Source organism: Dreissena polymorpha, chromosome 4 (assembly GCF_020536995.1).
Source record: "Dreissena polymorpha isolate Duluth1 chromosome 4, UMN_Dpol_1.0, whole genome shotgun sequence".
In the NCBI taxonomy this organism is placed as follows: domain Eukaryota; kingdom Metazoa; phylum Mollusca; class Bivalvia; order Myida; family Dreissenidae; genus Dreissena; species Dreissena polymorpha.
In genome coordinates this window covers 27799686-27823836 of record NC_068358.1, presented here as the reverse complement: position 1 = coordinate 27823836, position 24151 = coordinate 27799686, and the positions used below count along the sequence as shown (strand labels likewise).

The following is a 24151-nucleotide window of genomic DNA, read 5'->3' as shown; positions in this document are numbered from 1 at the left end:
GGAAATTCGTCGTATCATGCACACAAATCTTACGGCGTTTTCCGGAGATAGTCGGCGTATTCCGGAGATAGTCGGCGGCTTCCAGAGATAGTCGGCGTTTCATGATTAATGATTGCCACCGCATGAGGCCATCTATTAATATCACCGAATTAATTGTCGGCTTCACGAAAAACGCATTTGTATCAAATATGAACTATCTATTGTGCCGCAGCGCCGCGAGCTGTCACGTTACGCTCAGCGTTTGACAGGTCGTGCTCGACTGACGTTACGGCGACGTATTTATGTCTGACGGTACGTCAGCTAGAGAGAGCTCCTCAGTTGGGATCTTGCGTTCACAGGATGAAGACGACGATTGCCATACTCCTGCTTGGTTTATGCTCGCAGCATGGTAAGTGGGATCTATTTGGAGGCTTCACAAATAATTTAGCCTTGCTCTGCGAAAAGGGGGTTTAATGCATACGCGTAAAGTGTCGTCCCAGATAAATCAGGCTATTCAGGGGCGTAACTAACCGTCTAAACTCAATTTTTGCTAAGAAGACACTTTCTTTAAACGTTAAATATCATACAAGAATGAAGTGTCGTCCCTGATTAGCCTGTTCAGACTGAACATGCTATTATGCGACGGCATTTTTACGCACATGCATTGAACCAACTTTTCACAGAGCAAGGCCAAATGAGAATATATTGTTAAATTATAATTATTGTTCAGGGACATTCTTTTTCGCCTATTTGAGCGGTTTAGAAATGCGCGAATATTAATTATTTACAATATTCTCATTCTTTTTTTGTAATAAGCGCTAAAATTTAAGCCGCCAAATAATATTTTTTCATAACAAATGACACTTGAGAATACTGTTAAATCATTCATATTCGTCGCCTGTAAATTTCGTGTTTTTTATGAAAAAAAATATACTTTTTCGTTGACACGTTAATTCGTGGAATTCCGAATTTAGAAACATGAGGTGTTTCGTCGGTCACTTACCGATGTGTTTGTGGAAAATGCTTGATTCGGTCCAATCAGTAAATGAAGGAATATTAATGGTCGAATAATCATGGCTTCTTTCTTACATATCATTTTTCAAAATTATAAACCATGCGACTTTTATATTCCATGGACTTTTTGTACGATAACTTACGATAATGTTTATCTTACGACTTAAATTTAAGCAATTAAAACACACGATAAATGTTCTCCTGTGATTATTAAAAAAAAATAGAATTACTGAAAATAACTAATTGTTCATGTTTTGTACGTATCAATTTTATTTTCTTGCCTCGTAATAACTCGTATTTTTTAAGTTTGTCTCACGGTTTTAGATAATTAAAACTCAATGTATGTATTCAAATATGTGTTGTCTTAAACGCACGAATTTAGTTTAACTCTTACACAACACACTGTATAATTATCTATCGACAGTGCGTTGATGAACAAGGCGAGCGGAATACGGAGCGGAATATCGTAAAATAAAGCTCTCATTGCAAGTGCAAAATTATGGGCCGCGTTCTGTGAAAACTGGACAGAATGCATATGCGTAAAGTGTCGTCCCAGATTAGCATGTGCAGTCCGCACAGGCTAATCAGGGCCGACACTTTCCGCTTTTATGAAATTTTTCGTTTAAATGAAGTCTCTTCTTAGCAAAAGTCCAATTTAGGCGTAAAGTGTCGTCCCTGATTAGCCTGTGCGGACTGCACAGGCTAATCTGGGACGACTCTTTACGCACATGCATTATGCCCAATTTTCTCAGAACGCGGCTCATATATGCGCAGATAACGCAAGAATCAATATTTTTCAATCAACTTCGTTTGTTTATCAGCCGTTAAACATCTCTGTGTGACATTCTAATATTTGATCAACGTATTGTTTGTAAGGAGCAACCTTCGAGAAAACATGGCTCGATGCACTGCGAAATTGTCGCTCCAGATTAGCCTATGTTGTCCGCACAGGCTAATACAGGACGACACTTTCTGCTTTCAATTAATTTGTGTCTAAAGGATGTCTCTTCTCAAAGGAAATCCAGTAAACGTGAAATGTGTTGTCCACGTTCAGCCTGTGCGGACAGCACAGACTGCAGAGGCTAATGTAGAACGACACTTACACACATGCAATAATGTCAGTTTTCCCAGGACCTGACTCATTCAATCTCTTTTATAAACTTTTCATAGTTTTAGGGCCGATTTAAGCCAAGGGTTAGGGTCAAAGCAGTTTGGTACAATGAGCGGGTTGAAAGAGCTAAGCCTCGCTCTGTGAAAAGGGGGTTTAATACATGTCCGTAAGATGTCGTCCCAGATTTATCAGGGACTACACTTTTCGCTTTTATGATTTTTTTTTCGTTCAAAGAAAGAATCTTCTTAGAAAAAATCCAGTTTAGGCGGAAAGTGTCGTCCCTTATTAGTCCGTGTGGACTGCACAGGTTAATCTGGGACGACACTTTATGCATAAGCAGTGAGCCCCCTTTTCACAGAGCGAGACTCAGCCCTTTCAATCGGCTCATTGTTCATATTTCTTTTACCCTTTACATTGAACTTACTAGGCCCTACAACTATTAAAATTGTATAGAAGTGACTCATATACGTGAATGAACAGTGAAAATTATCGATAATTTAACTGTTTACTGTGAATTGACGCCATTTTTGGACTAAAAACGTCATTATCCAAGCGAAATTCTTAAACTCTTGACAATGTATATAAACTGAGAAAAAAGCATAAAATAAAAAGAAAATTTGTTGGATTCTGTGGAATATCAGTTTTAATTCACTCGTGATCATAGAAAATATATATTTCCACTCGTGACTGCGCCACTCGAGAAAATACTATTTTCTATGATCACTCGTGAAATAAAATCGATAATGCATCGAATCCAACGAATATCCTCTATATATTGTGTGACATTACGAGGATTGTTTATGCATTGTATCAAATAAACCAATCACTGCATTAGCACGGTTGGCCTGTATGAAATAAACCAATCACTGCATTAGCACGGTTGGCCTGTATAAAATAAACCAATCACTGCATTAGCACGGTTGGCCGATTGGTTTTAGTGTTAGACTGACCCCAAGGTATAAAATAAACCAATCACTGCATTAGCACGGTTAATAAACCAATCACTGCTTTAGCACGGTTGGCCTGTGTAAAATAAACCAATCACTGCGTTAGCACGGTTGGCCTGTATAAAATAAACCGATCACTGCAATAGCACGGTTGGCCTGTATAAAATAAACCAATCACTGCATAAGCACGGTTGGCCGATTGGTTTTAGTGTTAGACTCACTCCAAGGGAGTATAAAATAAACCAATCACTGCATTAGCACGGTTGGCCGATTGGTTTTAGTGTTACACTGACTCCAAGGGTCAGTTTTTCGAGACCAGTTGTGTTTTTTCTCTTTCCTTAACTTTATTCCAGTGTTTTTACTGTAGCTATTAAGTTCCAATATTTGCATTAATAACCATTAAAGGATCCCTTTAAATGTTAACAAATATGAAATAGCATTACACAAATTAATGATGGTACACGCGGGAACTCGTTGAATTTATTTTATTTTTACTGACAGTGACAAAATGACGGCAATTTATTACCAAAATGCGACAAAAACGAACCGGAATATGCATCATAAAATGATAAAATGATAAATGACTCAGCCCTCCAGAGCGACACACAAAGATAGCATTATGCAGATAATCACATGTATCGACGTTAATGAAGACGTTAATATCTGCGTTAACACAATGGAGCGCTTTGTTTTGCAATGACAGGCGAAAAGACAGAAACTGTCGTCATGACATCTGTAATTGACAGCTTGCTACACGCAAATCAACGCTTTTCGTGTACGCGGTGTACATAATATACTAAATAGTTTTCCCATATAATGTAAAAGCGACAACTTAAAGCGAAAATACATGCAACATTTTGCACATAGAGATTCCCATAACCATACCTTTCCTTCCAGGCCATTTTAAGCTGAATCGATTTAAGCAATAAAAAGATATGTCATGTATAAACCAAGAAAGAACTCGAATGTTTCAGCAACTTCTTTTGCGGCCGTTTTCTCGTGGAGTGTAACCTTTTTTTCAATGTGCACAATGTTTAACTGTTGTCTCTAAGTTAATCATAGTTCAGGGATTTAGTAGTGTACACCTCTTCATGTCCGACCACTATCTCCAAAAGATAAAACCCGAACAACAGTTTAAAGTGTAAAACATGCTTTCGAGTCAACTATGATATTTTTTAGAGAGTACAGCCCTACATGACACGATTATTTAGCCTTCACGACACGATTATTTAGTATACTGTAATCTCGAGATTGGAAATTGCATAGACATATTTCAAAACAATTTATTTTCCGTTTTTTACTGAGCCATAACTGCTTACTTGTTTTTTCTCTCCAGATTACATGTGTAACTAGTGGTATGTGTTCTCTCCAAATTATATGTGTAACTAGTGGTATGTGTTCCCTCCAGATTGCATGTGTAACTAGTGGTATGTGTTCAGCGCGAAAGCAAACACATTTTCTTGCAAAAAAAGCTGCATTTGTTTTCAGCGACGGAGCATTAATATTTGTTTAATAATGACATCTCACTTTGTTTTTGAGCTTATTGATGGAAGACATTATATTTGTTCCTGAACGAAATCAAACCGTTTTCCTGTGCAGTGTGCGACAATATTTGTTCGTTAACGTAATTTCGTTTGTTTTCAGTGGCGAAAGCGACCATAATTGTTAATAATAAATCAAATCAACCCATTTATGCCTAGTGGACTCTCCAATCCTTCTAAATTGGATCAATTTATTTCCAAAATTAGGGATGTCCAGAATGTTTATTTCTATATTAAGAATATTTCTAATAGAAATTCCTTTAAGCAAACAGCGCTGACCCTGATGAGACGCCGCATAACGCGGCGTCTCATATGAGTCTTCTCTGTATGCCAATGCCTTTTTAAGACGCTAGGCATACATGGGTTAATATATAAATATAATTAAGTTTCAAGCGCTACGAGCAACAACAGTGGTTTATAACCGATAATTCACTTTTTCTTTTGCTTGAAAGGCGATCATGTTTTGTCTATGAACAAATCTCACTTTGTTTTCAGAAGTGGAAGCTAAACTATTGTTTCTCTGTTTACGAAGTTTCACGTAGTTTTCATCGACGAAAGTCACCAGATGGGTGTATAACCGAGACATCGATTTGTTTTTAGGCGCTCACGCGAACGTGTTGTTAATTTAGGAATGATCACTTTGTTTTCTGCCCCGGAATATACCATTCTGTTCATTAATTAATTAAGCCTCGACCTGGGAATACTGTGCTTAATGCACGCGCGTACAGTCTCGTCACATATTAGCCTATGCAGTCAACAAAGTGTTATCAGGGACAACACCATGCGCTTTTACGGAATTGTTCGTTTAAAGCAAGTCTCTTCTTAGCGAAAATTCGGTTTCGGCGGAAAATGTCGTCCTTGATTAGGCTGTTCGGACTTCACATACTAATCTGGGGCAACATTTTGCGCATATGCATTTAACAAATATAACACAGAACAAGGCTCATTATATATCAAAGAAATCCCGATCTGTATTTTAGCCCTGAAAAGTACCAATTTGATTTAAAAACACTTCTCACTTTGTTTTCATCGCTTTCATATCATTTAAATTAAAAAATGACTTCTCACATTGTTTTCAGCGCTTTAATATATATCATTTTGATTAAAAAGGACTACTCAAATTGTTTTCAGCGCTTTAATATTATCATTTTGATTACAAAGGACTTCTCACTTTGTTTTCAGCGCTGGGACAGATGAACCCAGCGATGCTATCGCTGCTGGGTAGAGGCGGTGCTGGCAGCATGGGCTTGGGTATGGGAGGCATGGCTGCTCTTGGAATGGGAGGAATGGAAATGCAGGATTTAATGACAATGCAGGTACGTATGTCGTCCGTGTGTCTTCGATAACATGTCGTCCGTGTGTACCCGGTTACATGTCGTCCGTGTGTACCCGGTTACATGTCGTCCGTGTGTACCCGGTAACATGTCGTCCGTGTGTACCCGGTTACATGTCGTCCGTGTGTACCCGGTCACATGCGTCTGTGTGTACCCGGTTGCATGTCGTCCGTGTGTACCCGGTAACATGTCGTCCGTGTGTGCCCGGTAACATGTCGTCCGTGTGTACCCGGTTACATGTCGTCCGTGTGTACCCGGTTACATGTCGTCCGTGTGTACCCGGTAACATGTCGTCCGTGTGTACCCGGTTACATGTCGTCCGTGTGTACCCGGTCACATGCGTCTGTGTGTACCCGGTAACATGTCGTCCGTGTGTACCAGATAGACGTTTTTCCGTAAGTTTATTTGAACTATTTTGAACATCATTTCAGTCATTTGACACGTAAAAAGCCCATATGACCTTGACCTTTAACCTCAAAATCGATAGGCGTGTTTATTTCTTTAAAGCAACCATCACATTAATTAGGATGATGGTAGGTTTCAGCGTTCTTAGGACATTATAAGGAAAGACATTGTTTTGGTCCGACCATCCGACCGACCTACCGACTGTCTGCGGACTGCACAGGCTCATCTGGGTCGACTTTAAACACGCATGCAGTAAGCCCCACAGGCTCATCTGGGTCGACCTTTAACACGCATGTAGTAAGCCCCACAGGCTCATCTGGGTCGACTTTAAACACGCATGCAGTAAGCCCCACAGGCTCATCTGGGTCGACCTTTAACACGCATGCAGTAAGCCCCACAGGCTCATCTGGGTCGACTTTAAACACGCATGCAGTAAGCCCCACAGACTCATCTGGGTCGACTTTTAACACACATGCAGTAAGCCCCACAGACTCATCTGTGTCGACTTTAAACACGCATGCAGTAAGCCCCACAGACTCATCTGGGTCGACTTTAAACACGCATGCAGTAAGCCCCACAGACTCATCTGGGTCGACTTTAAACACGCATGCAGTAAGCCCCACAGACTCAACTGTGTCGACTTTAAACACGCATGCAGTAAGCCCCACAGGCTCATCTGGGTCGACCTTTAACACGCATGCAGTAAGCCCCACAGGCTCATCTGTGTCGACTTTAAACACGCATGCAGTAAGCCCATTGTCCACAGAGTGGAGCTCAGATAATTTTATACCCGTTAAGCTTTACCAAGTGAGTTATTCTTGTCTCCACCAGATGATGAACCAGATGTCTGGCGGAGGAGCTGCAGGCGGCGGTGCCGGCGGCATGGATCCCACCACGATGTTAATGCTCAGCGGGGCCGGCGGTGGCGGAATGATGGGTATGGATATGACCCCAAATTGTGATGTTGATCTGCCTCCAAAATTGTAATGTTGATATGACTCCAAAATTGTAATGTTGATATGCCCCCAAAATTGTAATGTTGATATGACTGCCAAATTGTAAGGTTGATATGATCCCCAACTTGTAATGTTGATATGACCCCAAAATCGTAATGTTGATATGACACCCATATTGCAATGTGTATTTGACCCCCAAATTGTAATGTTGACATGACACCCAAATTGTAATGTTTATATGACTCCCAATTTGTAATTTTGATATGATCCACAAATTGTAATGTTGATATGATCGCCAAATTATAGTGTTGATATGATCCCCTTAATTTCAATTTTAATACGATAATGTTTATATGGCCATGCCATCAAATTGTACTGTTGATATGATCCCAAAATTGTACTGTTGATATGACCCCCACATTGTACTGTTGATATGACCCCACATTGTACTGTTGATATGACCCCCACATTGTACTGTTGATGTGACCCCCATATTGTAATGTTGATATGACACCCACATTGTTATGTTGATATGAACCCCACATTGTAATGTTGATATGACCCCCACATTGTACTGTTGATATGACCCCCACATTGTACTGTTGATATGACCCCCACATTGTACTGTTGATGTGACCCCCATATTGTAATGTTGATATGACACCCACATTGTAATGTTGATATGACCCCCACATTGTACTGTTGATATGACCCCAATAGGCAACGATATGCTTACCAACATGATGATGATGAACATGCTCAGCGACAACCAAGGTCAGGGTCAGGGTCAAGGTCAGGGTCAAGGACAAGGTCAAACCCAAACGCAAGGGGGAAACACCATGGCAACTCGAATCGCAGAAATGCTCGGAGACATGGGCACAGGTAGGTTTGTATATAAATCGGCTACGCAAATTGTATAATGGTTTGATTTTAAAGGTCAATCTTTCCTTCTCTAATTATAGCAATTCAACGATAACGTCTGTCAACTTCTAAGCAAATAAATAACCATCGAATACAGACAACGGTAGAAAACAGTGTTTTGAAAGCATTATTTCGAAAAAAAGCCAAAAACAACAAAACCCACCACAAAAGTTCGTTTTAGTCACCCATCAACCAATGTGATTTGAATTCCTCAAAATAATAAAATATTAGAAATAACCGCGGAAGACATGTCTGTTAAAGATTGTTAAATGGCTTTTGTTCAAGAAGAGAAAAGGAACTCTTTAGAACAGGCCCTTCGTTTAGAATACAGAGGGATACTAGTACTCAATTATTTAGTTGGATGTAACATCTATTCTACAGGCATCACGCCAGCCCAACAAGAACAGATCTGGATGTACCTCACCATGAATCGTTTACAGCCTAAGATCATGGAAGCAGTGGCCAGTCCTCTCGACCGAGTCCAGCTCGAGAGAGACGGTGTCATGGTAAGTTATGCCCCGCTTATATTGCCCCCGCTGTCACGGTATCATGATAGGTCATTACCCGCTCATATTGCCCGCGTCGCGACGGTTGCATGGAAGGTTATGCCCCGCGTATATTGCCCGCACTGTCACGGTATCATGAAAGGTCATTCCCCGCTCATATTGTCCGCACAGCGACGGTTGCATGGAAGGTTATGCCCCGCTCATATTGCCCGCACTATCACGGTGCCATGGTAGGCCCGTCCCGCTCGTATTGTCCGCACCGCGACGGTTGCATGGAAGGTTATGCCCCGCCTATATTGCCCCCACTGTTACGGTTACATGATAGGTCTTTACCCGCTCATATTGCTCGCACCGCGACGGTTGCATGGAAGGTTATGCCCCGCGTATATTGCCCGCACTATCACGGTGCCATGGTAGGTCCCGTCCCGCTCGTATAGTCCGCACCGGCAGATTACATGTTTTTTACATAAAAACTTTGCGGTTCTTATATAACTACAGGTTGTTCAACTGAGTACCTGGCGGTTCTTTTGACTATAGGCTTTTTTACTAAATGCTTGACTTTTCTTATTATTCTTTGTACATGTTTGTTTAGCGGGAGATGCGGTTCTTATAACCATATATGTTAGTGCAGCGAGTGATGTGCGGTTCTTATACATGTTTTTGTCACTTTCAGGGTATCACTGAGCCCCAAATGATGTTCATGCTCAACTCCATGTGTCCCGCCCCCACCGGCTGCAGGTAAGCTCGAATTTATTTTCCACCATGGTTCTGAACAGCCTCTTCTTGGACATATACTGGGAAACTGGGTTTAATGCACTAATATAAATAGTTGACCCAGATTTTTCTCTGCAGTCAACACAGAATAATCAGGGACGACGCTTTCCGCTTTTATGGAATTTCCGTTTAAAGGAAGTCTTTTTTTTTAAACAAAAATCCGCGTTATGTTATTCATGATTAGCTTGTGCAGACTGCAAATGATAATCTGGGACGACAGTTTTACACTCATGTATTAGGCCCAGTTTTCAAAGAACGAGGCCCTTATAATACTTTGATAAGCATATCATCTTTAAATATGATGTATAAAAGTATATACTTTGTCGTTTCATTCCTTAAAGAACGTAATCTCATCTTGTATACCCCTACGACCGAGGTTAGATAGTGTGAGATATAAATCACTGTGTCGGTCGGTCGGTCGGTTTGTCGGTCAGTCAGGGTGTCCGAATGAAATGTTATGTGGAGAGGAATAAGTTTCTATATCGAAAATTGAAACAAGGCATCACCATACAGCGTTGTATGAGCAAAACCCTTCCTTTATTCTAAGCGTTCCAGAGATTTACAATCGGACATGGTTGACAAAACGGTCCGAGAGTGATAGTCACGTTTGTGGCGTATTTCCGATTCCGGTTATGACAAAGTTTGGCGTTTTTCCGGTTCCGGTTGTGACAAAATTCTAGCTTGATTTTTTTTCCGGTTCCGTTGCAGGTTCCCGATGTGCGAGGCCACAGAGATCCCGTTCAGCCCCGAGAGCTTCTACGTGTGCCGCGGCTGCCCTCGCTGCAGGCTCGACAGCAGCCAGCAGTCACTGTTCAACCTTTTTCAATCTCGAAGGTAAGGACTTGTATCGAAGTAAGACTCTGGGAAAATGGTGATGAATGCGAGAGCGTAATGTGTCCTCCCAGAATAGCTAGTACAGTCCGCACAGAGCGTAATGTGTCCCCCCAGAATAGCTAGTACAGTCCGCACAGAGCGTAATGTGTCCTCCCAGAATAGCTAGTACAGTCCGCACAGAGTGTAATGTGTCCTTCCTGAATAGCTAGTGCAGTCTGCACAGAGTGTAATGTGTCCTCCCAGAAAAGCTAGTACAGTCCGCACAGAGTGTAATGTGTCCTTCCTGAATAGCTAGTACAGTCCGCACAGAGCGTAATGTGTCCTCCCAGAATAGCTAGTACAGTCCGCACAGAGTGTAATGTGTCCTCCCAGAATAGCTAGTACAGTCCGCACAGAGTGTAATGTGTCCTCCCAGAATAGCTAGTACAGTCCGCACAGAGTGTAATGTGTCCTCCCAGAATAGCTTGTACAGTCCGCACAGAGTGTAATGTGTCCTCCCAGAATAGCTAGTACAGTCCGCACAGAGCGTAATGTGTCCACCCAGAATAGCTAGTACAGTCCGCACAGAGTGTAATGTGTCCTTCCTGAATAGCTAGTACAGTCCGCACAGAGTGTAATGTGTCCTCCCAGAATAGCTAGTACAGTCCGCACAGAGCGTAATGTGTCCTCCCAGAATAGCTAGTACAGTCCCCACAGAGCGTAATGTGTCCTCCCAGAATAGCTAGTACAGTCCGCACAGAGTGTTTAGACTATTAGGGGAATCCAATTTTTTTTCTAACATTTCCTAAAATATGAGAAGTTAAGAACGTTTGCTGACTCCAAGTTAAAAGTATTATGAAACACTCCATTCTGTGGAAAGTTTAGTCCATTCGAGAGTACAACTAATTCAAAATCGCACCGCTGTGGGGAGTTTAGTTTAATTAAGAGACCTACTTGTTTCAATACAACCTTCACTGTTGATAGTTGAGCGCATTCTAGATACCACTAAAGCAACCAACAATTTTAGAAATGTAACCATATTATAAACACCACTCATTTGCATGGTACTTTGGTTTCAGGATTGCATGGTCTCTTAGTGGAATCGGTCTCATACCGCTTTTGCTCTGCCATTTACCGCTGCCATTTTTTCGATCGCGTTTAGCATTTACTGCATTTGCAATCACTAACCTATCATGTAACAATGTACATCATCGCATGCAAGCGCTCCGCTGTATTTCAAAATCCAACGCAAGTACCAACAACAATTTGTTTCAAGAGAACAGGAAATATTAATGTTATGAGATAACTACGCCATAATAATATTATCAAGTTTTAAATAACCACGTTTGTATCTGTGAATAAATACGACGACGACTGGCACACATGTGTGTGTGTGTGTGTGTTGATTGTTTATAATGTGTAATATACGGGGCTTTGGAACATTGACTCTAGGATTTTCTGCGATATACATTTTGACTCGATTTTACAATGTTAAAGTCAAAATGTACATAGACAAAATCAGATCGACTCTCATAAATGTGGACACGAGTCAGTTATGACTTAAGACTTTTCGAATCTAATACCGTAAAGGCATCATGGTTCTTGGGTTTGTTTTCGTTGATTTCGTGGGTAAAATATGAGATACTAACGGAAACTTGTGTCCAATGTTTACATGTTTTAATACTACATTAACATATGGCATAAAACACATGAATATCAAACGTAATTCATGCACACATCCTGCGTTTGTTTCGCAATCCATATACATCAAACAGAAACGAAGAGAAGTACACTACACTGTGTACTTAGCCGACACTTGACATTTCTTCAATACAGTACCTATATATAACTTGCGTTGGGTTACACACCACTAACTCAGCGCATGCTTTCTTTGTCAACAGGGGCCGCACCGGCGGAAACAGCGCAACAGGCAACGACATGGCCCAGCAGCTCGCTATGATGAGAATGATGCAAGGAGGTGGCGGAAGTAGCAATCTCCAAACTCTTGCGCTTCTCAACTCCCTCCAACAGCCGCAGACGCCGCCAGCCCAACCCCCTCAGCCTGTGACCTCGGCGCCCCAGTCCCCGGCCGCTCAATTGACCTCTGCCCAGCTCCCGGCCGGAGCTCCTCCATCACCCGAGTTCATCGCTTTCATAAAGCAGCGACGAGAGCAGATGCGCACGCAGAACCAAGCGGCTAGACCGCTTATGTAACCATGGCAACAGAAACATAGCGAACGAATTCATTAGTTTTTCATCATTGAGTTTTTAGTTGTACAGAGCAAACAGAAAAGCGATGAAAACTGCATTCACCACGCTGGACATTATTGCAACCGTGTTTAAATTTGCGCTACGAATGTGTTACAAACGTTTCAGTCAACCAACGTGCATCGTTCTTTAAAAGTCACGCATTTAATCTGAGCGTTACCCTAAAACCTTTCTTCAGCAATGGTGGTGTGGCGAATTGTCTGCCTTTAAGCATTTTATTGCGCTTTGAGTGCGAGCCTGGGACATTTGCAGCCATTACAGTGGCCGATCGAAACGGACAAGCTAGCTGGCATTCTCCGGCAGTGCTTTTCGCCTTAAACGATCATCACTGATATATTATTTTTTCTTGAAAGCCTGTTCAACTTTGATATATATATATATATAATTGAAAGAATGTTGTTTTTTTGTTTTGTGACAGTTGTGGTTCTTTTAGTAAGATATTGTTCTTGTATAATGTGGACTATGATGGTGCTGATGATGTTTGTTTGCAGACGCGGCCAGAGCAGCCTAGCGGGAATGGCCTTCTAGAAGTGAGTCACGTGATCTCTCGCCCAGCGATTCGCATCATTCACATAACATGTGTACCAACTATTTACTTAGAACATAATCGCCGAGGCATTGCTTTAAATAAATTTATAATATAAATGTTTTGTGTTTATTCGTCTTTTTTGTAAATTACGCATAGTTCGACGGAATCGTGGTGGTTTCAGGTTTGTTTAGATGTCTTAATCACGTCATTTACAAATTTATGCCATTTAGAAAAGTACTAATATAATTTCACTTTGTAATATTTTAATACATTTTTGTTATCGCACAGTGGACTTGTTAGATACATTGAAACCGCTTATTCACGACAGTGGACTAGTTAAATACATTAAGACTGATTATACGGGACAGTGGACTAGTTAGATACATTAAGACTGCTTATACGGGACAGTGGACTAGTTAGATACATTAAGACTGATTATACGGGACAGTGGACTAGTAAGATACATTGAGACTGATTAACTACAGTAGTGGTCTAGTCATATACATGTAGACAGCTCAACAACAATAGTGGACTAGTTATTTACATTTAGACAACTTAACTACAGCAGTGGACTAGTCATATACATTTAGAAAGCTTAACTACAGTAGTGGACTAGTTATGTACATTTAGACAGCTTAACTACAGAAGAAGACTAGTTATTTAAATTTAGACAGCTTAACTACAGCAGTGGACTAGAAATATACATTTAGACAGCCTAACTACAAATGAAGACTAGTTTTTTACATTTTGACAACTTAACTACAGCAGTGGACTAGTAATATACATTAAGACAACTTAACTTCAGTAGAAGATTAGTTATATACATTAAGACAGCTTAACTACAGAAGAAGACTATTTATTTACATTTTGACAGCTTAACTACATCAGTGGACTAGCTATATACATTTAGACAGCTTAACTACAGTAATAAAGTAGTTATATACATTAAGACAGCTTAACTACATTAGTGGACTAGTTATTTACAATTAGACAGCTTAACTACAGTAGTGGTCTAGTCATAAACATTTAGACAGCTTAACTACAGTAGTGGACTAGTTATATACATTTAGACAGCTAAACTACAGAAGAAGACTAGTTATTTACATTTAGACAGCTTAACTACAACAGTGGACTAGTCATATACATTTAGACAGCTTAAAAACAGAATAAGACTATTTATTTACATTTAGAGAGCTTAGCTACTGCAGTGGACTAGTCGTACACATTTAGACAGCTTTACTACAGTAATGGAGTAGTCATATACATTAAGACAGCTTAACTACTGCAGTGAAATAGTTGTTTTGATACTTCAAGCATTTTTAATCACGGCGATGAACTGGTTTCGATACTTTAAGCCTTCTTCATTACGGTAGTGAACTGATTCGGTTTTTAGACAGCCTAATCACGACATTGGATTGCCTAGATACATTAAAGATTGATCGATAATATCAGTGGATTGATTGATAAAAGGCATTTAATCAAGTCGACCACGGTAATTTAATACCCGTTCTTCAAACATGGAGCGTCATATGTTTGACGACTGACATCTTTTTTTTTTATTGAAGCATTGTTTAAGACAATGCATGGGTACTATTGATGAGAAAGAACGTGCATAATTCGATCATTGTAGTTGTGACTTCATTCTTAATGACGATTCACATATTGTGTCTTGTTAATTCGGCGTAAAATTGACCATTGGAGACACGAAACCCAAATTGTCTTTCAGTAGCGATATTACGCATTATTATTTTAACACATGCGTGCTTGTTGGTGTATAATGCTGATCAGTGACGCAGTGATGAAATGTTACGAATCAAAATGAATACGATCAACCAGTTATTTTTCCAAGAGAGTATTTAACACGATACGCTTTGAAATACTATAAAATGCTGTAAGATATATGTTTGCAATTAATCTGATCCGGCGTGACTCAAGACGAGCAAGAGGTAAATTAATCAAAGTAACACACTGAACATTTAAATACCATCATTCGGACACAAACATGTCATACAAACGATACACAATAACAACATAAATACGTTTAGACTTTACAGTATTAATTGCAAACTACAACATTTATATTCGTGTCCATAGAGCGACTTCGAAGTCCTGTACCGCGCATGTGCGAATTTGTATATTTACTTCCGTTTTCCTGTTGCTGTGAACGCGTCCGCTGGGACAGATTCTGCAACAAAAAGTGATAGTTAAAACGCAAAATGAAACGTAAAGCAATCTTTTGTTATTTTACTTTAGCTTTCTGGTAATTATTTTTCGGAAAATCATTTATATCGCAGGTATTAAATATCGTGGTTTAAAGGAGACTTTTCTTGGACACGTTAATTCGCTTATGTCTGACTTTGAGAAAAACAAGAGACGTGTTTGTCAGAAACACAATGCCCCTTATTGCGCCGCTTTTAAAGAAAATTTCAATATATCATTGGGCAGGTTAAGAAATTTTCTCCCTTTTAAATCTTATTACTTCCCTTGGATTGTATTTTTTTACCTTTGACCTTGAATGATGACCTTGACCTTTCACCACTCAAAATGTGCAGCTCCATGAGATACATGCATGCCAATTATCAAGTTGCTATCTTCAATATTGCAAAAGTTATGGCCAATGTTAAAGTTTTCGGACAGACAGACGGACGGACAGTCAGTTCAAATGCTATATGCCACCCTACAGAGGGCATAAAAAGAGAACAAATTGAAATCAAATTTTCCGATGGATCGGTCAACCCAGAAAATAACCGAAAAAAAAGGATTTTACAGTAACCGCCACAAAACGTAATCAATAGGAGGCCATAACACTTTGCTTCTTCCGACGTAGCCTTTAAATTATAAACAGGTTTGACACGATTTGTTACTCTCATTGCATAAGTAATCTTGCATATCAAAATACACTTTCCGCCTAAACTGAATGTTCGCAAAGGTGAGTCTTTAAATGAACAATTGAACGGTCGGGGTCATGTGAGTCACATGCCCCCCCCCCCCAAACAAGGCTTTAGGGGTCATCTATTGTTCAAGGTCAATGCACATGTGAAATATCGTGCCAATCGTTCAATTCGTCGTTGACAGGTTATTGATCGGATACAATTTTCACACTTATTGTGACAGTGACCTTGACCTTTGACCTAGTGACTCAAATTTCAATAGGGTTCATCTACTGTCCAAGGCCAATGCACATGTGAATTATCAAGCCAATCGGTCAATTTGTCGACGAGTTTTTAATCGGAAACGATTTTCACACTTATTATGACAATGACAATGACCTTGACCTTTGACCAAGTGACCCTCATTTCAATAGGGATAGTATGCTGTCAAAGTTCAATGCACATGTGAATCATCAAGCCAATCTGTCAATTCTTTCATGAGTTATTGATCGGAAACGATTTTCACACTTATAATGAAAGTGACATTTGACCTATTGACCCAATTTCAATAGGGGTCATCTACTGCCTAAGGCAAATGCACATGTGAAGTATAAAGCAAATCAGTCAATTCGTTGACGAGTTATTGATCGGAAACGAAGTGGTATACCGAAAGACCGACAGACAGACCGACCTACAGCCAGCAAAACATTATACTCCCTCTTCTTCGAAAGGGGGGGGGGGGAGGGGGCATGATACAAGCAGAAAGTGTCGTCCATGATTAGCCTGTGCGGTATACGCGGGATAATCTGGATTAAAACGTTACGCTCAGTCAATAAGCCCGTATTTTCCAGAACGCGGCTTATCAATAGTGTACCATCATTATCGAGTTTGGGATGCATTTACACAATTTCAACATGCACTCTGGATTTTATTTTACAAAATCTCTTTTGCGTACCGATATAATTTTCATTTAAAGACCTGTTGATATGGTATGTGATTTTGAAGATTTTTAAAGGGGTGAGATTGAATTTGAACCTCATAATAGTGGGGGGTGGAGGCTCCAAAATTTTTGGAGTAAACATGTAAGCCTCACTCTGGGAAAACCGGGCTTAATGCATGTGCGTAAAGTACCGTCCCAGATCAGCGTAAAGTACCGTCCCAGATCAGGGTGAAGTACCGTCCCAGATCAGCGTAAAGTACCGTCCCAGATCAGCGTAAAGTACCGTCCCAAATCAGCGTAAAGTACCGTCCCAGATCAGCGTAAAGTACCGTCCCAGATCAGCGTAAAGTACCTTCCCAGATCAGCGTAAAGTACCGTCCCAGATCAGCGTAAAGTACCGTCCCAGATCAGCGTAAAGTACCGTCCCAAATCAGCGTAAAGTACCGTCCCAGATCAGCGAAAAGTACCGTCCAAGATCAGCGTAAAGTACCTTCCCAGATCAGCGTAAAGTACCGTCTCAGATCAGCGTCAAGTTCCGTCCCAGATCAGCGTAAAGTACCGTCCAAGATCAGCGTAAAGTACCGTCCCAGATCAGCGTAAAGTACCGTCCCAGATCAGCGTAAAGTACCGTCCCAGATCAGCGTAAAGTACCTTCCCAGATCAGCGTAAAGTACCGTCCCAGATCAGCGTAAAGTACCGTCCCAGATCAGCGTAAAGTACCTTCCCAAATCAGCGTAAAGTACCGTCCCAGATCAGCGAAAAGTACCGTCCAAGATCAGCGTTAAGTACCTCCCCAGATCAGCGTAAAGTACCGTCTCAGATCAGCGTCAAGTTCCGTCCCAGATCAGCGTAAAGTACCGTCCCAGATCAGCGTAAAGTACCGTCCCAGATCAGCGTAAAGTACCGTCCCAGATCAGCGTAAAGTACCGTCCCAGACCAGCGTAAAGTACCGTCCAAGATCAGCGTAAAGTACCGTCCCAGATCAGCGTAAAGTACCTTCCCAGATCAGCGTAAAGTACCGTCCAAGATCAGCGTAAAGTACCGTCCCAGATCAGCGTAAAGTACCGTCCAAGATCAGCGTAAAGTACCGTCCCAGATCAGCGTAAAGTACCGTCCCAGATCAGCGTAAAGTACCGTCCAAGATCAGCGTAAAGTACCGTCTCAGATCAGCGTAAAGTACCTTCCCAGATCAGCGTAAAGTACCGTCCAAGATCAGCGTAAAGTACCGTCCAAGATCAGCGTAAAGTTCCGTCCCAGATCAGCGTAAAGTACCGTCCCAGATCAGCGTAAAGTACCGTCCCAAATCAGCGTAAAGTACCGTCCCAGATCAGCGAAAAGTACCGTCCAAGATCAGCGTAAAGTACCTTCCCAGATCAGCGTAAAGTACCGTCCCAGATCAGCGTAAAGTACCGTCCCAGATCAGCGTAAAGTACCGTCCCAGATCAGCGTAAAGTACCGTCCCAGATGAGCCTGTGCAGTCTGAACATGCTTATCAGAGACGTCACTTTCCGCGTTTACTGATCATTAGTTTAAAGGGAGTCTCTTCATAATAAAGAATTCAATCAAGATTGAAAGTAGATTCAAAGTGCATATGCATTTAGCACGTTTTTCAAAGCGTTGTTCCTTTTTGATTTGCATCAAGGTTTTTTTCAATATGTAGAGCAAAGTCATGGCGCTACAATCTGGGGGATAATACATTGAACAAGAGATGTGTTTGTCGGAAACAAAATGCCCCCTAATGCACCGCTTTGAATTTTCGTTTGACCTTTGACCTTGAAGGATGACCTTGAAATTGACCTTTCAACACTCAAAATGTGCATGCCTCCATGAGATACATATGCATGCCAAATATCAAGTTGCTCTCTTCAATATAGCAAAAGTTATGACCAAGGTAAAAGTTTTGAGACAGACACACAGAAACACAGACACACAGACACACTAACAGACAGGCCAAAAACAATATACCCCGGATCATTCGAGGGCATAAAAAACAAATTGGAAAAGATTATCTTGACAAATCCCGGGGAATAAAATCGTTTTTAATTATCTTGGTGAGGGTCTATATAAGACCCCTGCTAAAGATGACCGTCAAATCACATGTAGCGCGTGACATACCACGTGACTCCGCGCATGCGCGACACCTGCACGCGGACATGACGGGAACAAGGGCGGTGGTCGGTCGCTTATTTATCCCCTCACCACAAAGCACGTTCACCACGCTGTAGCGGTCCACGTCTCCCGTGCAACACCTGAAATATACAATACGACCCAATTGCAACACTTGAGATAGACTATACGACGCAAGTGCTACACTTGATATAGACTATACGACGCAAGTGCTACACTTGAGATAGACTATACGACGCAAGTGCTTCACTTGATATAGACTATACGACGCAAGTGTTACACTTGATATAGACTATACGACGCAAGTGTTTCACTTAAGATAGACTATACGACGCTATCGTTCACGAGAAGCTATACTTACACATAGCTTATGGAAAAAGGTGTAAGGCCTAGACTTGTATCCACCAAACAATTCTTAGATTTAAGTATAAGAGCGATGAATATTCTTTAAATTGGCATATTCGTTAATTACAGTCTTTTGCTTAGAAGGGACAACTTGTCAACGAAAAATACCATCAAAGCGGAAATTGTCGTTTATGATTAGCCTGTCAGGAATGCACAGGTTAATTTGAACGGACACTACTCACATGCATTAGGCCCGGTTTTCCCAGAACGCGACTCATTTACAGACGGTGCAACTAGTGGTATTTTGTATCAACGTATAAAATACCAACATGTACACCGAAAACAATAATGTTTTTTTAAGTTTATGGTTTTGCAAACTTGACATTTTCTGGAGGTTTTTGTAACATTTCCTGTCATAAAGGCGCACACCATTAACAGTGACGACCAGGATCTGTCGTGAGAGACAGCATACATTTATGACAAAAACGGGATGTTACAGTTCTCATCGCAATTTGTATCGGTACAGAATTTAAGTGCAGTAGTGTCAAAAGTGTGGGCAAAACTATCCGGAGATAATCTATTATTGCACAAAGAAATATGGTCCAACTTAAGAAGACATCAAACTATCAAGTTAGCGTTGCATCTTGAGAATATTGCCAAACAAACTTGGTGCAAGAAAGATCGTTAATATCTTTTACTCACATCACACGCAGTATCTGCACTGCTTTAACCCATTTATGCCTAGTGGACTCTCCCATCCTTCTCAACTGGATCAATTTATTTCCAACATTAGGGATGTGTAGTATATTTATTTCTATATTTAGAATATTTCTTACAGAAATTCCTTTAAGCAAACAGCGCAGACCCTGATGAGACGCCGCATAATGCGGCGTCTTATTTGGGTCTACGCTGTTTGCAAAGGCCTTTTTTCTAGACGCTAGGCAAAAATGGGTTAATGCTCAGTAGACACTATTGAAGACATTCAGCCGTATTTCTATAATCGAGCTCAGTGAAAACGGTGTTTAATGCACGTGCGTCAAGTGGCACCCGTGATGTGCTCGTGCAGTACACACAGGCTGATCAGGGACGTAACCTCCCGCTTGTATAATACTTGATTTTTAAAGGAAATCGGTTCTTGGGGAATATTCAGAAAAGGCGGAAAGAGTCGTCCTTGATGCAGTCCGCACAGAGACTTTACCTCCCGCTTGTGTTATATATTATTTTTTAAAGGAAGTAGGTTCTTGGGGAAAATGCAGTTAAGGCGGAAAGAGTCGTCCCTGATGCAGTCCGCACAGGCTAATCGGGGACGTAACCTTCCGCTTGTATAATATTTTATTTTTAAAGGAAGTCAGTTCTTGGGGAATATTCAGTTGAGGCGGAAAGTCTAGTCCCTTGATACAGTTTGCACAGGCTGATCCGACACTTCACGCACATGCATTAAGCCCCGTTGACACAGTGGGAGGCTCATATAATATGCGTTGAACTGATCGACTCGCCACTGTACTGACTGAATGTGCGAAAACGCTACTGTTCTGACTGATCGACTCGCTACTTTACTGACTGATCGATTCGCTACTGTACTGACTGATCGACTCGCTACTGTACTGACTGATCGACTCGCTACTGTACTGACTGATCGACTCACTACTGTACTGACTGATCGACTCGCTACTGTACTGACTGATCGAATCGCTACTGTACTGACTGATCGACCCGCTACTGTACTGACTGATCGACTCACTACTGTACTGACTGATCGACTCGCTACTGTACTGACTGATTGACTCGCTACTGTACTGACTGATGGACTTGCTACTGTACTGACTGATCGAATCGCTACTGTACTGACTGATCGACTCGCTACTGTACTGACTGATCGACTCGCTACTGTACTGACTGATGGACTTGCTACTGTACTGACTGATCGACTCGCTACTGTACTGACTGATCGACTCACTACTGTACTGACTGATCGACTCGCTACTGCACTGACTGATCGACTCGCTACTGTACTGACTGATGGACTCGCTACTGTACTGACTGATCGACTCGCCACTGTACTGACTGATCGACTCGCTACTGTACTGACTGATCGACTCGCTACTGTACTGACTGATCGACTCGCTACTGTACTGACTGATCGACTCGCTACTGTACTGACTGATCGGCTCACTACTGTACTGACTGATCGACTCGCTACTGTACTGACTGATCGACTCGCTACTGTACTAACTGAATGACTCGCTACTGTACTGACTGATCGACTCGCTACTGTACTGACTGATCTACTCGCCACTGTACTGACTGATCGACTCGCTTCTGTACTGACTGATCGACTCGCTACTGTACTGACTGATCGACTCGCTACTGTACTGACTGATCGACTCGCTACTGTACTGACTGAATGTGCGTAAACACAAATCAGTTTATGTGCAATATGTCGTAGTAAATCATAGCCGCGAGTAATGCTTGACAAAAACGTGATTGCGAGTAAATGTCATAATTAGTGGTCCATATTTTCATAAGTAACGCAACAAACGTCAACAAACAGATCTGAAGAACCAGTCCGCACCGGTTTGATTTAAAGTAGACCTGGTCGTTTCTATTAACACTATAGAGTTTTATTATTACTGTTGAATCATTGATAGTTGTCGGAATGAAATTTTGTGGGTTTTTTTTTCAAAAAAAAAAGAAGAAGAAATGTTCGCTTATTTTTGGACTTCTGATTTTTGGGAGCGGCCAAAATCTTCACTCAGTCACTGAGGAAGTAATAGTTTAAACCTAAATTTTAGATAGATTGCATCGACAGCCGAAGGCTAATGGAAACGATCTTGAGTCCATTACTTGATGTCGATGGGGGGAGGACGCTCAAAATGGAGCCTGTGCCCGTGACTTCTCGGTCATTAAGTGGTATTCAATTCGCCATGGCAACAAGTAAATAGTCAAGCATTATTTCTTGGACCACTGTACCAGAACCGGTTAAAAACTTCCAGCAGTATCTTAGCGATGTAAATGGTATAAGTCAACAGCAAAGAAGGAAATAATACGGACCTGCAACTGACGTCCAGGGTATATCCGGTGTGAAGCAACAGTTGGGGTGAGGCGGTGCTGTTTCCACACGAGCCCGTGCAGAATGTGAACTCAACCTTGTCCACTGAGCGACACGTGCGGCCGGCGTCGTACAGGAAGTCGAGGCGCCTCTGCAGTTGACACGTGTCTACGAGAGAGCAAACAGGTGGGTTGAACTTAACTTTAACAGCTTGATCAGGTATTCACCAAACATTTATAATACTTTCGAATAATTATACAAAGTATTCTTTACATTGATATGTTCAAGAATTGCTTAAATTTTAAGTCAAACTTGGCATTTACAACCTTTAATGACGTATTTCTTTTAAGGACATTTCATGTCACCAAAGGCACCCCTGGAATCATGTACAATTTCAAAATCAGACGTGCTTTTTCTTTGTTCTAAGTCTATTCTTTATTCTGAATGGGTTGGTGATTTTTAATTTTGGACCAATCCGTTTTTGGCATACTAGTTTACCTGATTGTTTGACACACCGCGGGCAGCACGGATCTGTGACGTCATAACTGAGCGTCTCGTCCTGAAATCACAACAGCCAATCATAAACGACTCCAATATTTAATAGAAAAGGAATTTTGCTTCATGCCCATATATACACGATGACATTAACACAATCGGAAAAGTAACTTGTATTTTTAAACAGCAAAAGCGTTCAGTATTTTGTGTATTTTGATGACGTCATTTGACGTTTTTAAAGCGTATGTGTTTTACCTCTTTACAGACCGGTATCTCACAGCGAGGGGAACACATGACGTCTCCGTTCACACATTCACAATGGACACATTTGTTGTCAGTTGGTGCCCAAGTTTCACCGGGCTGAAATAGAAGCAAATACATTGATTCATGCTTATCAATATAGTTTAAATCTCTCCAGAGGTTTTGTTAAAAGATTTATATGCGCATAATAATGTTAATAGCATTTGTAAATCATTAACTAAAATACCTTTCCTCCTATTCGTTTACGACATAAATTAACCCAAATTTTTCTCCTCAATTTACGACATTAATTAACTCACATGTTTCTCCACTGCGTTTACGACATTTATTAACCCACACTTTTCTCCACTCCGTTTAAGACATTCATTAACCAACCTTTGTCTTCACTCCGTTTACGACATTAATAAACCCACCTTTGTCACCACTCCGTTTACGACATCAATAAGCCCACATTTGTTTTCACTCCGTTTACGACATTGATAAACCCACCTTTTTCTCCTCTCCGTTTACGACACAGACCTCACACTGATTGCCCGTGACGCACTGACCCTTCTGGTTTCTATAGTAACCGCGCGCGCATAAACAGCCCGTCCGGTTACATACAGCATAGGGCCCTGACGTCAGCCTGGCAAATTGAACATGAGTAAGATGTTAAAAACTATATGAGCCTCGCTTTGGAAATTCGGGCTTTAAGAATAAGCGTTATAAGTCGTCCCAGATGAGCCTGTGCAGCCCTCACAGGCTAATCAGGGACGACACATTCCGCTGTTATTTTATTGTTTCATTGTTTCAAGTATCGTCCGAACAAAAATCTAGTTAAGGCGGATAGTGTCGTACATGATTAGCAGGTGCGGACTGCACAGGCTAATATGGGACGACACTTGGCGGACTGCACAGGCTAATATGGGACGACACTTGACTGCACAGGCTAATATGGGACGACACTTGACTGCACAGGCTAATATG

The 24151-nt window shown here is 41.2% G+C and overlaps 2 protein-coding genes across 3 annotated transcripts in view; one reads left to right on the top strand and one right to left on the bottom strand.

Annotated features, from left to right (window-relative positions):
• Nucleotides 1–231: 231 nt before the first annotated feature.
• Nucleotides 232–13215, top strand: LOC127876862 (uncharacterized). Of its 2 annotated transcripts, none has more exons than XM_052422357.1 (8): nt 232–388; nt 5775–5908; nt 7163–7268; nt 8008–8169; nt 8590–8714; nt 9388–9452; nt 10197–10322; nt 12203–13215. In XM_052422357.1, exons 1-8 carry the CDS (start codon nt 340–342, stop codon nt 12513–12515), a joined length of 1080 nt encoding a protein of 359 aa, XP_052278317.1. In that variant the 5' UTR covers nt 232–339; the 3' UTR covers nt 12516–13215. The 2 variants fall into 2 exon arrangements, with proteins under 2 accessions (XP_052278317.1, XP_052278318.1); XM_052422358.1 differs by having other exon boundaries at nt 234–388; nt 13061–13215.
• A 1854-nt stretch (nt 13216–15069) lies between these two features.
• LOC127878309 (uncharacterized) overlaps nt 15070–24151 on the bottom strand; it is a 157697-nt gene continuing 148615 nt past the window's right edge. Inside the window, exons 80-85 of the mRNA XM_052424831.1 lie at nt 23675–23810; nt 23180–23284; nt 22928–22988; nt 22432–22597; nt 19024–19157; nt 15070–15283 (exon numbers count right to left, since the gene is read on the bottom strand). Of these exons, the coding sequence (XP_052280791.1) occupies nt 15237–15283; nt 19024–19157; nt 22432–22597; nt 22928–22988; nt 23180–23284; nt 23675–23810 (649 nt within the window). The 3' untranslated portion in view covers nt 15070–15236. The remainder of the gene's footprint in view (nt 15284–19023; nt 19158–22431; nt 22598–22927; nt 22989–23179; nt 23285–23674; nt 23811–24151) is intronic.

Excerpts from the sequence above, each read along its gene's own strand:
- LOC127876862 (XM_052422357.1), top strand. The coding sequence starts at position 340 with ATGAAGACGACGATTGCCATACTCCTGCTTGGTTTATGCTCGCAGCAT. Across the intron at positions 9,453-10,196 it reads CCCGCCCCCACCGGCTGCAG|GTTCCCGATGTGCGAGGCCA; the intron begins GTAAGCTCGAAT and ends GTTCCGTTGCAG. Across the intron at positions 10,323-12,202 it reads AACCTTTTTCAATCTCGAAG|GGGCCGCACCGGCGGAAACA; the intron begins GTAAGGACTTGT and ends CTTTGTCAACAG.